This window comes from Arctopsyche grandis, chromosome 4 (genome assembly GCF_051622035.1).
Source record: "Arctopsyche grandis isolate Sample6627 chromosome 4, ASM5162203v2, whole genome shotgun sequence".
NCBI lineage: Eukaryota > Metazoa > Arthropoda > Insecta > Trichoptera > Hydropsychidae > Arctopsyche > Arctopsyche grandis.
The window spans coordinates 19,049,842-19,064,047 of NC_135358.1; the positions used below are offsets into that span (position 1 = coordinate 19,049,842).

A 14,206-nucleotide genomic window follows, 5' to 3' on the forward strand; every position below is an offset into this window, starting at 1 on the left:
TTATAAATTATTTTTAGGGATTTATTTTGTATTATTTGGAGTTTGGAAAGGTAAGTATTTGAGGTGTTATTCCATACAGGCGAAGTATAGGTGGTTAATAATGGTAATATGAGCACGCGATATAATTTTATTTTATTTTGAGTTGATAAAGAACTATGGCGATTAAATATTGGGTATATTGAGGATAAACCCAGCATCACCTTGTATTTCACATCACGGTGATTACCGAAACTCTTCACGAGTGTGTGTTAGTATGGTTATTAGTGATGCTGTCATAGAATCTACTGGTTAGTTTGTTAGTAATGTCTGTGACTAATGGAATATTATTTAAAGGAATAATTTCGGACGGACGCACATATAGCGAAACGTTCGAAACGTTCGTCGTGTACATGTGTTCGTGGATGAAAAAGCACGACGCAAAAATGAACGCAGGTGCAAGGTGTGTTGAGTGTGGCTTTGGTGCGCGTTGATTGGCGGTGGAAACCGGTTGCGAGGCGAAGGGGGGGGAAACGCGCGGGGAATGGGCAAGAGGGGGGGAGGCGAGTTGAGTTTGAAAGTTGCGTCGGCGGCGCCGAACGCGTCTCCCGCATTCGCATTCGCATTCGCGGCTCTCTTTCGCCGGCCTCTGTTTCCGATTCGTTTGCGATCGTCGCCACTCGCGAGTGCGTATTCCTCATGCCTGTGACGAAAGTGACCAGTGATCAGTGACTTTAGATAGTTTGGATCGGAGTCAGAGCTGGTGCTGGTGCTGGTGGTGGAATATGAAGGTGACTGTGTGCTTCGGGTCAGTGCGCGTGTTGGTGCCGTGCGGCGGCGGACAACTTCTGGTGCGAGAGCTGGTCGCCGAGGCCACCAGGCGATACCGCAACGCCACCGGCAAGGTCAGACCCCACACACCCCACACAACCCACACCCCACACCCCACACCCCTCACCCCTCACCCCACACACTCCAGAAACTCCTCACTCCGCGACTCACCTGCATTCCTCATCGTCGAAAATCTGCCAGCGCCCTCCCCTCCCCTCGCAACAAAGCGAATGACAGGTGTGCCATCCCCCTCTACAAAGCCCTGTAAACAAACCGACGTCAAAGTTCATTTGTTTTTTTTTTTTTATTTCAATTTTTAATTCGAATTCAATTCCGCCATTTTATTTTTCCACATTCTACTATACAAAATATGCATTCCCTCCCCCTAATTATCATGTACGTACATAACATACGTGACCGTTGTTGAATCGTATTATTCATCTCGACCGCAAATCTCTACAATACAAATGTGCACGCCGTATGGCCGTCCGTCCACTCTGTACGATTTTTTGCACGTACCATAGTGCATATATATTGCACGTGAAAAAGTTTCGCCAAATTGTCCAAATTGTTTGCAAGACTTAACCTCTCACTCACTCGCTCGCAATATGTATAATATGTATATATATGTATAATGTATGCGCACGTTTGATCGTTGACATAACTTGCGAGTCAATAACCTTCGCGCCAAATCCTCGTGGACCTCTTTAAATTCGATACCGAACCGAGAGAGACTCCTCGAGTTGTCTCTATTTACGATTTGGATGTAGGAAGTTCCTCGCACTGGAAACCTTGACGACTTCATTTGCATCGTTATGTGCGAACTTACCGCATCGACGACTGATTAATTGTTTTCGTTTGTTGGTCGGTTCAATGCTGGCCCCTTTCGCCTTTCGAAGGATGTCGAAGAAGTTGACATTTTTGCGCGAAAGCAGGTGTTTTCAATTGCGAGCCGTTAAATGCAACGCACACTGTACGAAAGGAAGAAAGGTCAAAGACGTTGAAAAGACGTGAAAAACTTGAAATGTTAATTTATACTATTTATAAATTTATACTATATATACTATACATAAGAATGTATATACATTTGCCTTTTTTCACACGTATGTACATGATGATTTTGCGAAATATTATACGACATAAAAATTAAGTAAACTATGTTTTAAAATATAGGTTTTTCATTTCAAATGACATTGAAACGGGGTCAATTTGAAATGAAAATTATTTAATTTGAAATGAAAAAGTGTCAATTTGAATTGAAAAAGGATCAATTTGGAATGAAAAACCTGTATAACATTCTCAAAAAAAAACTGAATTCTTTTCAAGACAATTCCATTGTGCATTCAAAGAATGGGGAATAAATGAAGGAATAATGTAAAAAAAAAAGAAATAAATAAAGGAATAATGTAATGTAATGGGGAATAAATAAAGGAATAATGTAATTTATTTTTTTACATGTGATAAAATTATGTAAGTTAAAAACATTTTCACCTGTATGTATGTATATACCTATGTGGATATTTCACTAAGCACCTTTATCACTATAAGTAGAGGTAGGACCGGAAGCGTGCCGTTTATTGTTCAATTGTTGTAAATCCTTTGTAAAAAAGGTTCGGCAAACCTTTAACAATGCATTTACAATATTTGAACAATATACAGCCCCCTCAGGGTCCGGGCTTTATTTATGTCTCTAATACCATGTCGTTGACACCCAAAGTCTCTTAAAGCTGATGTGTATATTTTGATGATAGTTAATGTCTAAACTGACTGCGTCATCCATTTGATTTGATCAATTTTTGTATCATCTACCTAAGTTGACAATTTTGAATCACATCAATGACTAATTGGTGAACGTTTTCTGTCTTATCTCAAAAATGTTTAGTCGTTTCCTTTTAGTGCACCTACTCTTTAACGATTATCGTATAAAGTGAAAATGGTTCTTGACTCATTTCAAATTAAAATATATAGTAGATATACTTCAAATTCTGTGTCGTAAATGTTTTACTGGAAAGAGATCATACATTTTCACTTTTGCATTGAATATATAATTTTGCTATTATTAAAACATTTCATAAAATTAAACCATTTGTACCAAATACGATGTTCATCAAGATGTATTAGCGTAATGTATCTTAATACTTTCCAAAATTTATGTGAAGAAATATTTACTATTTCAACTTTAAACATACTACTTTACAACTCCATACATATGAGCCGTTATATTTGAAGTCCAATTTTCAGTTCCAAAAACACTGTTTTTGTAAATACATAATTCACAAATTGTTATCACTTTTTTTAATTCCGTATGTCCAGAATCTTTGAAAAGCAAAATAAATGTATTAGAGGCCACCAGTTTTTTTTTTTATATTTTTAAACACGGCATTATATTTAATGTTTTGCGAGATATTATATCTCGAAATATAGGAAAAGTCGACTTATGCCACTTTCAATTATAACGGCTCTTATATATGTATGTGTGTATGTATGTAGTTGACTTTTCGAGAAACATCGTAATTATCATGGATAACCTAACCCTTTTTTAGTTGCTATCTACTGATTTCTATAAAAATATCACGATCTACGAATATGCAGGGAGGAATTAATAATCTTTTATATGAAGTTTAAAAATATAGAGCATTTATTAAAAATTCAGTAGAAAAAAAAAATAATCATATAAAAATATAGGACCGTAATCTTTTACTACATTAGATAAATTATTTTTGATGAGATCGTTGACACTGCCCAGATTTCGCAATATTTTTAAAGTCGGTATTATACAATGAAAGAGATAATCGTTAACGATGATCAATATGTTCATCACCCAAAGAATATCGTGTATCTGATTTTATAATGTCCATATTAGAAAATTTGGATTCAGCGAAAACAAGCCAAATGTGGCGTCCCCCAGGCCAGTTTGGTTTTCAGCGTTCTCATTTTCTTTCAACAATGAAAAGTTATTCTTTAACATGTATTGAAAATAAGTTTCATTGAACGTTAAAGAAGAATTTTCATTCATATTAAGAGGGCTGGACAGCAGCACCTTGTCCATACAAACGTACTATACTTCTCCCTTCCTCAATTATGGCACTAGAGAAATTATTTTTTAATATGCTATGAATATCCACCATTGGGGTGCATCTATCGTTTTATTTTTTTGGTTAATTATTTTTTATAGGAGCTAGGAGCCGCCAAACATCTATAAAATCGCCTCTTTTTTACACCAACGAAACGAGTCTAGCGTGCTTATTTAACGGTCGATTTAAAAAAAAATACGCCGATAGATGCACAGAAAGTATCTTTCTCATACCGATGATGAAATTTTTTTAAAAATTGGTCCAGTTTTGGAGAAGAAAATAGGAGAATACGAAACCTCGATTTTGTCAATTTAAAATACGTTTTATCTGGTCGAAGCGCAACTGTCGCATTCACTCAATATATATATTGATATATATTGTCGCATTCACTCAATATATATATCGAAGAAAGGAACGGTAACAAAATTAAGGTTTCGGGTGTACAGCCCTCTTAAATATTTAGTTTTGAGTCACGTTTCAACAATATTTTATTAAAATAAAATTCCAAGCAACGATTTACACCGACGACAGTTGATCGTTCGACTTGTTTTATTTGCGAGTATTTCATATTTGATAGTCAACTTCCTGCATTCCTTGTAATTCACAATATTTTATAGTTAGTATTGTTATATCAAGTAGACAAATAGAGTGAATGCAAAATGGTTTATAAATTGTAAAAGTTTTTTTTTACTAGCCTCTTCGCTTTCGATTTTTTTCAATATTATAGTTAAAAACAAATAAGGGCGTCTCACGACGCCCCTTGGCCATAGCGCCCGTAGGCCTAGGCCTTGTGTACTGTCCCCTAGAGCCAGCCCTGTGTGTACATATTAATACATCAGTACAATAAATACTTTTAAAAATATATATTTTTTTTAAGTTTTAAAAAGTTCAAAAGTTTATTTTTATCTTTAATATATAATTTCGAAAAAGACTGTATTTATTTTACATAGATATATACCAGGAAGCCTTGATAGGGAGACCCCAATGCGCCTTCCTGGATAATCAATTACAAACAATGCAGCATTTTATTATTACATAAATCACTGTATTTTCAGAAGCTGAAGAACACGAAATAACAATTAATTATAGAATTAATCCATCGAGACATCTATGGATTTAGATTTTGTACATAATTTTACAAATTATACACACAATAAATACAGAAGATTTGTTTGAGGAATCGTTTCAACAATGATCAGATAAAATTGGCAAACTCTGATAAGAAACGATCGATTTGGAGTCACAAATACCCCCAAATCTAACCAGCAGTATGGTGGATCGAACCCACTGATCACTTGGTGCTAAACATAAGCCATACTGCTGGCTATATGTATGTAACTATCGTTGGTTCGTAGAATCCGTGACGTAAAGTTTAACAAAAATCAAATAAATTTAAATAAAATAAAACTATCAAATAAATTTAATAAATGTCTACTATTAGATTAGCTATGTTTAAGCGGTTTATATTACAAATACCGAGCGAAGCCGGGTAAAACAACTAGTTTCTTATAATTAGAAGATCCAATTTTCAACCATTTTATAAATTTCTCAGTTAAAGCATTTGAGAAATTGAGTTGATCATCCCAGAAGGATGGAAAAGCAAACACGCAAATAGGAATTTCCAATGAATTTTTCAGAGGTTTTTCCTTCATCAACGTGACTTACCGTCTCGAAAAGTCACAAACGCATTAGGACTGCGGTAAACGCAAACTTATTTTTAGGAGAAGGAGTTCTAATCTAATCGGAGGGCACAACCCGTATCAGTCTCGGAAGTAGTAGTAGCGTGAGTCAACGCGACTCTCCTTATCGATTGCATTGTTCGCGAAGGTGTTGCCCACCGAGCAGGTTCAGGTATCGGCATTCGCCAAACATTGGCTAACAAATTACGCAACCGCGGATTCCACATTCTCAAAACTCGGCAGATTCGATCGAGATATAACCGGCATTTGACCCGCGGCGCACTTTCGGAAAAAGGTCTTGAGATCCAGTACGTGAGACCGCACTCTATTGACGTCTTCAAATCATCTGAGTACCCTGCAATCTGCTAGGAAACCTTAACGACTCTTCTTTGAAGCATTTGTAAATCAGAAAAAATATCAAAGATGAAACCACTTCGGTTTGTGAATTCAACCATTCTTTCTTTGCACCATACCGAAACATTCACCGTATTTTTTGATCACACCTCGTGTATTTTTATTGCTGTCTGCTTTTTTTTTGTTGGTAGGTATTTGCTCTATTCGAAAATCGGATCGAAGGCTACTCTGCTCCAAAATGGCACTTCTCTCCACATTACATGTATACATCTACATTTTGCTATAGTTGTGTGCATTTTAGACTTCTGAATCACGTAGTATATACTACCTGTATACACGTCAGTTGGAAATGAGAGGCCCGCACGTGGGTTGGCACTCATTCCAACTGCTTGCAATATTGATTTGTGGAAACCTTACAAGTCCTGGTCTCACAAATACGTGTGTAGAGCGCATCAATCACGAACTGTGTGCTAACAATTGAACACGCTCAAATATGCATACGTAGTATTTAGCAGATTGACTGATTATTTTTTTTTAGAGCTTTTTCTTGTTCTGTTAGGAGACAAGGCTGCTGTCAAGTGTGCAGGTAGTGAAAATTTAAAATTAGCATCACGTGTACATGGCGTTGCCCACACCCATGCTTTGTTTTCATTATGCCAAACGCGTGCATAATGCGTGCTCACGATCACAACGTTTACATTCGTGTCTTTTGCATGGTTGTTTTAGGTCTGTCTTGGTTTTGATGCTTACCTGTTGAGTGGTTGAAGCTTTACCCGATGTATACCTGTGGCTATTGGAGACGACAGGTATGCTGTGTATTATCTCGGTATGGTAAATAATTTACTTGTTTCAATGGTGTGTAAATCGGTAGCCAATTCCTTTTCAGCTTACTTTAATATCTTTGAGAAATGCTTTATATGAATGCCTAGGAGATAGAAGATCTATTTGCGTCTCGCATACTGAATGATGATCTTTCGCATTTCCGGTGATGATTTTCAGAAATGATTTTAATTGTTTTGGGAAGATTGAAGACTCCCTTATTTAGACCGGAGCCAGATTTTTGTCCTGTTGCTTAAAATTTTATAACTCGACCCGTATTTATTTAGTTAATATGTGTATATGTAGCTACACATCGACTGCTATATACGATTATGCTCGTTCTTTCATACTTAACAATGGTTGACGTTTGAAATCTAATTAATGAAAACTGCATTCCGTGAAGACGTTTGTGTTAATTTTTTTTTGCACATAAGCTAACGGCTACCATTTACGGTTTTCAAATCTCCAAACATGTGAATTTGTTCATTATTTGTTAACTTGTACATATGTAAAACAAGTGATTAAGCCATTTTGGCCTTACTGACAAAAATACGTGCAAGCTTTTTTCAATGCATATGTACATTGGTTTTTCAGAGTTTGTTAAAATTCTTCTATTGTCTTAGTAATAGAATACCTTTATTATCACAATAGTCTAATGCAACTTAACTGTTGAGAAGTGTCAAACTGTCAAATATGTATGTATGTAGGTTCAGCATGCGAGGTATTTTAATTGATATTACAAGTCTTCACTAGTCTTCGGCGTTGACTAGGTGCTCGTCAAATAACAATAGCCTGCTCAATTTATATTTATTTAAATTGGCACACATACAGTATAATATATAAACAAGAAAGCAGAATAATGAGACAAAAAAATAATAAATACAAATAAAAATATAATACTCCATATACAGTGAGCAATGCACATATATACAATGCAAGAGAGCATGGTTGACAATAGTAAACCATTTTTTGTGCCAAAAGCATCGTCCCAATGCCGATCTCTGCTCATCACTAAGCTTCGGCGCGACCCTGCGCACCATTGTTCATTTTTATGGTGAACCTTTTTTTTTGCTCTCTAGCTTTGTAGTTTGCCCTCTTTCCTGGAAAATAGCCCCAAAACTCCAATTTTTTGTTCAAAAAGCGCGGTCCCGCGCCTATCTCTACTCATCACTAAGGACCGGCGGACAAGATAATTGAAGTCTAAAAAAAATGGTTCACTATTGTCAACGGTCTTTTTTATATCCTGCTTTCTCGGACAATGGAGAGGTCTATTGTTATTTTATGGCAGCAACAGCATTTATGTCACCGGACCCAGAAGGTGCCGTGTATTGTTCAAAGGTTGTAAATGCATTGTTAAAGGTTTGCCGAACCTTTTTTTACAAAGGATTTACAACAATGGAACAATGGATAGCACTGTGACTATCCTACCTCTATTTATGACTATCCTTTACCAATTCCAAGATACTGATAATTTATTTGATTTTCGAACGTCGATTAATATTCCACTTATTGTAATTTATATTCTAAATGGTTCACAAATAAAACTACGTCTCTTTTAAATACATCCATTAATAATGAGTTACCAACGTGTGGCTAACTTATTGAGAGCTGGATACCTCGTCGATTTATATGCCACTCTCAAAATTACCAAGTTGAACAATTACGTTATAGTGAGGTTTACTTGTCGATACAAATCGATACTTCAGTCTTACCATTACAAATTCGTTTCCGCACACATTTCGGCGAACACAATAGACGAAAAATATGTAATAATAATCGTTTCCTATGTACGTATAATATAAAAAAAGAACAATGAAACGTTTGTGATTTTTCTCCGCCATAATAAAAGTTGCGATGCTTTGATGAATATGCGTCAATTGATTCGCATAACCGTTGATTTCGTCTTATCACCGCGCGTAATAATTACGCGATGATGCAACGATTTGTTTTTCGTCAAGACTTTTGATAGACGAAATTCTGATAAAATGCATTTTTATATGACCTGAAATAGGCGTACTTAAATATTCATACGAATTTATCCTGTTCGTTTTGATCTTTGTCAGTGCATGATGCACATTGTATCGACTTGCATGTCATATCGAACGTGAGTCGAATTCCGGCTATTGTCCTCGTGAATGCATACATGTATAATAAATATGTTCTTATAATTTGTCACAATTGAAATGTCGCCGATTTTATAACCCTCTCGTTCCACCACATTCAAAATGCACGCGATTATTTTTCTCCGTTTCAGTTTTCCAAGAAAATTGCCATATTTAAACGTAAACGCTCGAATTATTGATTGCTCTGTTAATTACACCCGAAATTACGGCGCAATTGTTTTTCATGCCGCATAATGTTTTTCATCCATTTTCACTCGAAATTCATGTCATATGTGTGTTCGCTGATTCGTTAAAGTGTGCTTTGACCGTTAATTAGTACAGCTAACTTGAATGCGTTGATTTGAAATCAGTAGAATTACTTTTGAGTTATAATAGTTTTCGTGCAGGAATTTAAAATTAAGTTGTCGAATGTCGTTTATATGTATATCAAAGGTTCTTTTGAAACTCGTAAACATAAAACAAAATGTCGCAATAGTTAATAAACTATCAAAAGTATTTAATCTAATTAAAATCTTGGTCTGATTCGTATTATTTCGAATACATATTTTGGATCAAACGAAAAATTAATATGCTTGAAATGATTTGTTTGTTATTATATTTCTTAGGGTCTTATATTTTAATCAAAGTATTTTATTATGTTTGAAGGCTTTAAAAACTTCATAGCGGATTATGTACTTAGTATCTGAAGCTCATATCGTTTTTTAGGGGGTTCAAAGGGTTTATATTTGGAGTTGCCTACATGACCTTTATAAGCCATAATGATGATGCTCAAGTTAAATCCTCATTCATTATAACTTTATTTGAGAAAATTTTCGCCTGTAACACTATTGAGAAGTGCACTAACTACAATCACAATTGCTTGAGCATTTAGTTAATTATAAATGACATAAGCCAATTATAAATGACAAGTACTGAATATTGACATACTACTTGAATATGTCAATATTCAAGTAGTATGTCAATATTGAAATACGTATATATGTACATACGTTCATTTTTACAAAGTTTATTTTAAGTTTACTTAATCAATCAAAACTTTGCCATTTTGCGAGGTTTGGCCGACAATATAGATTTAAATTGCTTCCGCTAGTTCGATGGTGAAATATAATTGTAATAAACACGTTTAAAAAACCAACAATTTTGCAGGCGATGACAGCTAACCAAATAAATTATCTAGATGGCATATTTTTATAAGATTCAACAAATTTATCGGATCCGTCACTACTACAAGATCTTGCCAAAAGGGTATTTGGCCGGGACTTGAATCTAGAACCTCTCTATTGGTGTGCAATTGCTCTACAGTGCACCATGCGGTGGCTTTTGTTGTTTCTTTTTTTACAAACCTCTTCTAAGCTTGTCTTCGTTTTGTATTCGGTGAGCCACATTTGATGTTACATATGCAGAAATAACCTCAATAACCGAAGCTACAGTTTGACCACACACAAATCGAAGAATATGGGTGTGTACGTTCAAAGTGAAAATGTTACTTACGAATTCCCCAACCTTCAACCGAAAAGTTTCCTCAAACCGAAGTGTGCTTCTTTGAAGTTAAGCTACATATGTACATATTTATCTCTTCAGCAAATTTCTCAAAGTCTATTTTATATTCAATTTCCACTAACAACCTTATCAATTTCGCCTTTGATAAAGTCAACCATTTACTTTGATCCTGCAACGTATGTACATACGTTGATATTTACTTTCGGTTTAACCCCTCACGGTCGACCGACGGTTTTCAACGGCTCTTGCGTAGGTGTGTTGCACAGGTGTGTTCTCCCCCACCTGCCCTCTTGCCCTTCCCCATTAAAATTTCATATCGTGACGTCATCGTTCGGAATGTTGCGTGTTTGTATGCCAGAGTACATGCTATTATACTACCTGTGTGGTTACATTGCGGTCCTCTCATTACTGCGCCCGAATTCCTTTGGTCCTCATCTAGGATAGATCGGAAAGGACCTCTTTGTAGACGAAACGGGTTCCACAGGTACATGTATGATGCATAGCATCGAGTTTCCCTCGTCCTTTCTGATCTATCCTGGGTGTACGTGACGAGAAAGTACTCCTTTAATTTTTTTCTCCTCTTCCACGTCACGGAATTTTTGACTATTGTAGATAGACCCTCTCGAGCCGCACGTACCTCTGCCCCAGAGCATCTCGGCCGGACAAAAAATTTCGTCGGAATGTAAAATAACCAAAAAGTATCATCACTCGGGGGAATTATATAGTTTGAAGTTGCCCGACTATCGTAATCTTCATTCTGAACTAAACCTCTTGTTTTCAAACTGTGTTGTTAAGCCTGCGGTTGATTCAACTTGTGGGGGACTACTCATTTTAAAATTTAACCAATATACAAAATACAGAGGCATTGAATATGATGTTAAATTTATGATCTTGGTTGTTTATTCGTGTACTGTCAACTCTTCCATAACATGCTAAAACAGATATAAGAAGGTAAATGAAACATATGTATGTAGTTGTGAAAAACATGATTCAAAATTAACGTCCTCCTGCATATGTATGTATCTTTTGACACATATGTCTTTTTGTTGAACTTGGAGGGTTGACACAATTTATTTCTAACAGTCTAGCAATAAAATCATTGCTTCGTTCTTATTCGTCCCACGTTGAAAGGTCAAAGAGTATCATCGGAGATGTCAGTAATCCAACTGTTGTCCATCTTTGTCCATTTACTCCATTATAATAAACAGTATTCAAATCCATTTAAAATCCATCAACTAATACAATGTTGTGACCTATCTATGACCTAACCCAGTACCGCATTCCTAGGATGTAAGTATGTATGTAGAGCTAGCTAGCTGATCGCTTAAATCCAATTTAGACGTATGCTCGACACTGATAAAGCTATTATAATTAACGAGGCTACCTGTACAGGGTCCGAGGTTGAGGTCGTACTATATGCCTGTCTATATATACTTATACTAATCAATTTAATTCCCCGTGCTCTTACTTCGAAGTTCTGTTTCTGGAGAATTTCCATGTGTATTTTTCAAGGCTGTGGAGTCATTGAAAATTGAGTTGTTTCTCATTGTATGTACTAAGTTTGAAATATCTCTTGAGTACTAATACAGAGTGCCGAGTATATACGTGAGATGATTTGATAATCTTTTAATATAAACTTTTTTCTTTTAAAGTTTTATTTATTTATTACATACCTCTTATTATTTATGAACATTCATGAAACTAATAAAATGTAATCATTTAGACTATCCAGCACTGCAAGACAACAACCCTGCACAGCAGTGCACGGAAAAGATTGCTTCTATTCATACTATACAGCAGCGCATGTTCCGACTTGACGATATTTGACAATTCACAAAGTTAAATTTTGTCACAATATGACGTTTCCGAAAATATTAATATACGCATGCACATTTTCATCAGTACGCTTGCACTTGCTACTGTCCCGTCGTGCGTGAATATTTCCAGTGACGTGTACTGCTGTATAATATGAAGAGATTGTGTCGGCTACTGCTGCTACGTCTACGCCACGTACATATACTCTTCGTACTGCCGTTTACGTGCAGCTGCCGGTCTATGCTGTGCCAGTATGAACAGATATTTCGCAGTAACGAATTTGTCAAATATCAGGCCTGTCCTCAATTTCACCTAAACATGAGAAAAAGATAGAAACACCGCCTCTCAGATCTGCGTACAGTACGATATTCATATACATTATTAAATAAATAAATACATGTCGGAGTCGGAGTCGGAGTCGCTCGAATTTTTAATATGTTTATATGTAGTCGCGACTCCACAGCCCTGGTTTTTTTTTTATTCGAATCCACGTTGAATGAAATGATGTGGTGGAAAAAAGTCTTCTCATCACAAGTCTTTTGAGGCTTTTAAAAAGACGCGAGGACTCTATTGAAGCGGTAGTATTATAGGTATACATAAATACTCTGCCTATACATACATATATACATACGTGTATGTATACTGATGATGTTTTCGAAAAGCGTTTGAGATTTCTGTTCTGTACGTGCAGTATGTTTATTGGTGGTTCGTGTTTCGTGTTGTAAACGGGTATACATACGTACGCATTTTAATAAGTGTGCTTTATTTTTAAAAGCGCATTTCATTTTATTTTAAATATTTACAAACCGGTCCACATTGTTTTCCGCATACAAATAACCATACGCACGCACGACATAGTAAATGTTGCATTCAATAATTTTGATTGAATTTTCACGTTTACATTTGTTGAATAAAAAGACTGCATTTAAATTTATGAATTTGTACAACATTATTTTTTTCATTATTTAAAAACTTTTAGTTATTTTGGACACGGACATTGTATGTGAACAGCCGACGAATATTTATTGTATGAATATTTAAGTTTTACAGTACAAAGCTTTTCATTAAAAGTTTGATTTATCCTCTACTTATGTACCTGCATAATTTGATTTAAATAAATTAATGTATAGGATAATGATAAATAGCCAAAATAAAATATTCAAAGCAATAACTGATACTAACTTTAAAATATTGTTACTATTTATACTATTGTCACTAATATCTATCGTATATACTGCACTAATTTGATTTATATCAAAATGTTCCTGAATATACGTACATATTTTAAAGGTTTTTTTTGTATCATGCCATGTACTCGTATATGGCGAATTCATCGACATTATGTAGTTATAGGTGTCCCGACAAAACCGCACGGGACAAAATCGCTTGAACGAAACTGTGCAGCGACAAAAGCGCGCAGACCAAAATACCGCGTCTACAAAATAATAAATATAGAAGGGGCTTATAAATAAATACAAAAACAAGTAATTGAAAACAAGTATTAGAAAAATCCGGTAGAACACAACAGTGATAAAATAATAATTGTTTATTTATTTTGAAAGTGTACTTTTTGATTATTTTGGTATTTAAGTACGATTTTGTCGCTGCGCGGTTTCGTCCAAGCGATTTTTTCCCGCAAGGTTTTTCGCCGTACTTAAAACCCCCCCCCAACAAAAGTTTTTCTATATGTGCAGTGTATAAATGTTTAATTACATCAGAAGGCAAATTCGATGATGTTAGACCGACTTGCAGTTTGTCCAAATACAGCTTCATATGAGGATCGTTTGATTCCTTAATGGAATTTTTCAGAAATTTGATAGTCCTCAGTCCTTTCTTACAATTGGTGCTGTTATGATCTAGCATCCAAATCGATATCATGTTTTCACCGACTGGGTTGGCGAAATTATACTTCTATTATTGAAATAATAATTTCACTGTAACATATTGCATATGTTGAGATTGAAATTTAATAAGATTATACTCCGAGCAAACACACAGAATATAAGGAACATCGTACATATTATAATTTATACAT

The 14,206-nt window shown here is 35.4% G+C and overlaps 1 protein-coding gene across 1 annotated transcript in view; it reads left to right on the forward strand.

Moving 5' to 3' along the window:
• Positions 1-546: 546 nt before the first annotated feature.
• Positions 547-14,206, forward strand: part of baz (par-3 family cell polarity regulator) — a 43,384-nt gene continuing 29,724 nt past the window's right edge. The window contains exon 1 of the mRNA XM_077429267.1: positions 547-881. Coding sequence (XP_077285393.1) covers positions 762-881 — 120 coding nt within the window. The 5' untranslated portion in view covers positions 547-761. The remainder of the gene's footprint in view (positions 882-14,206) is intronic.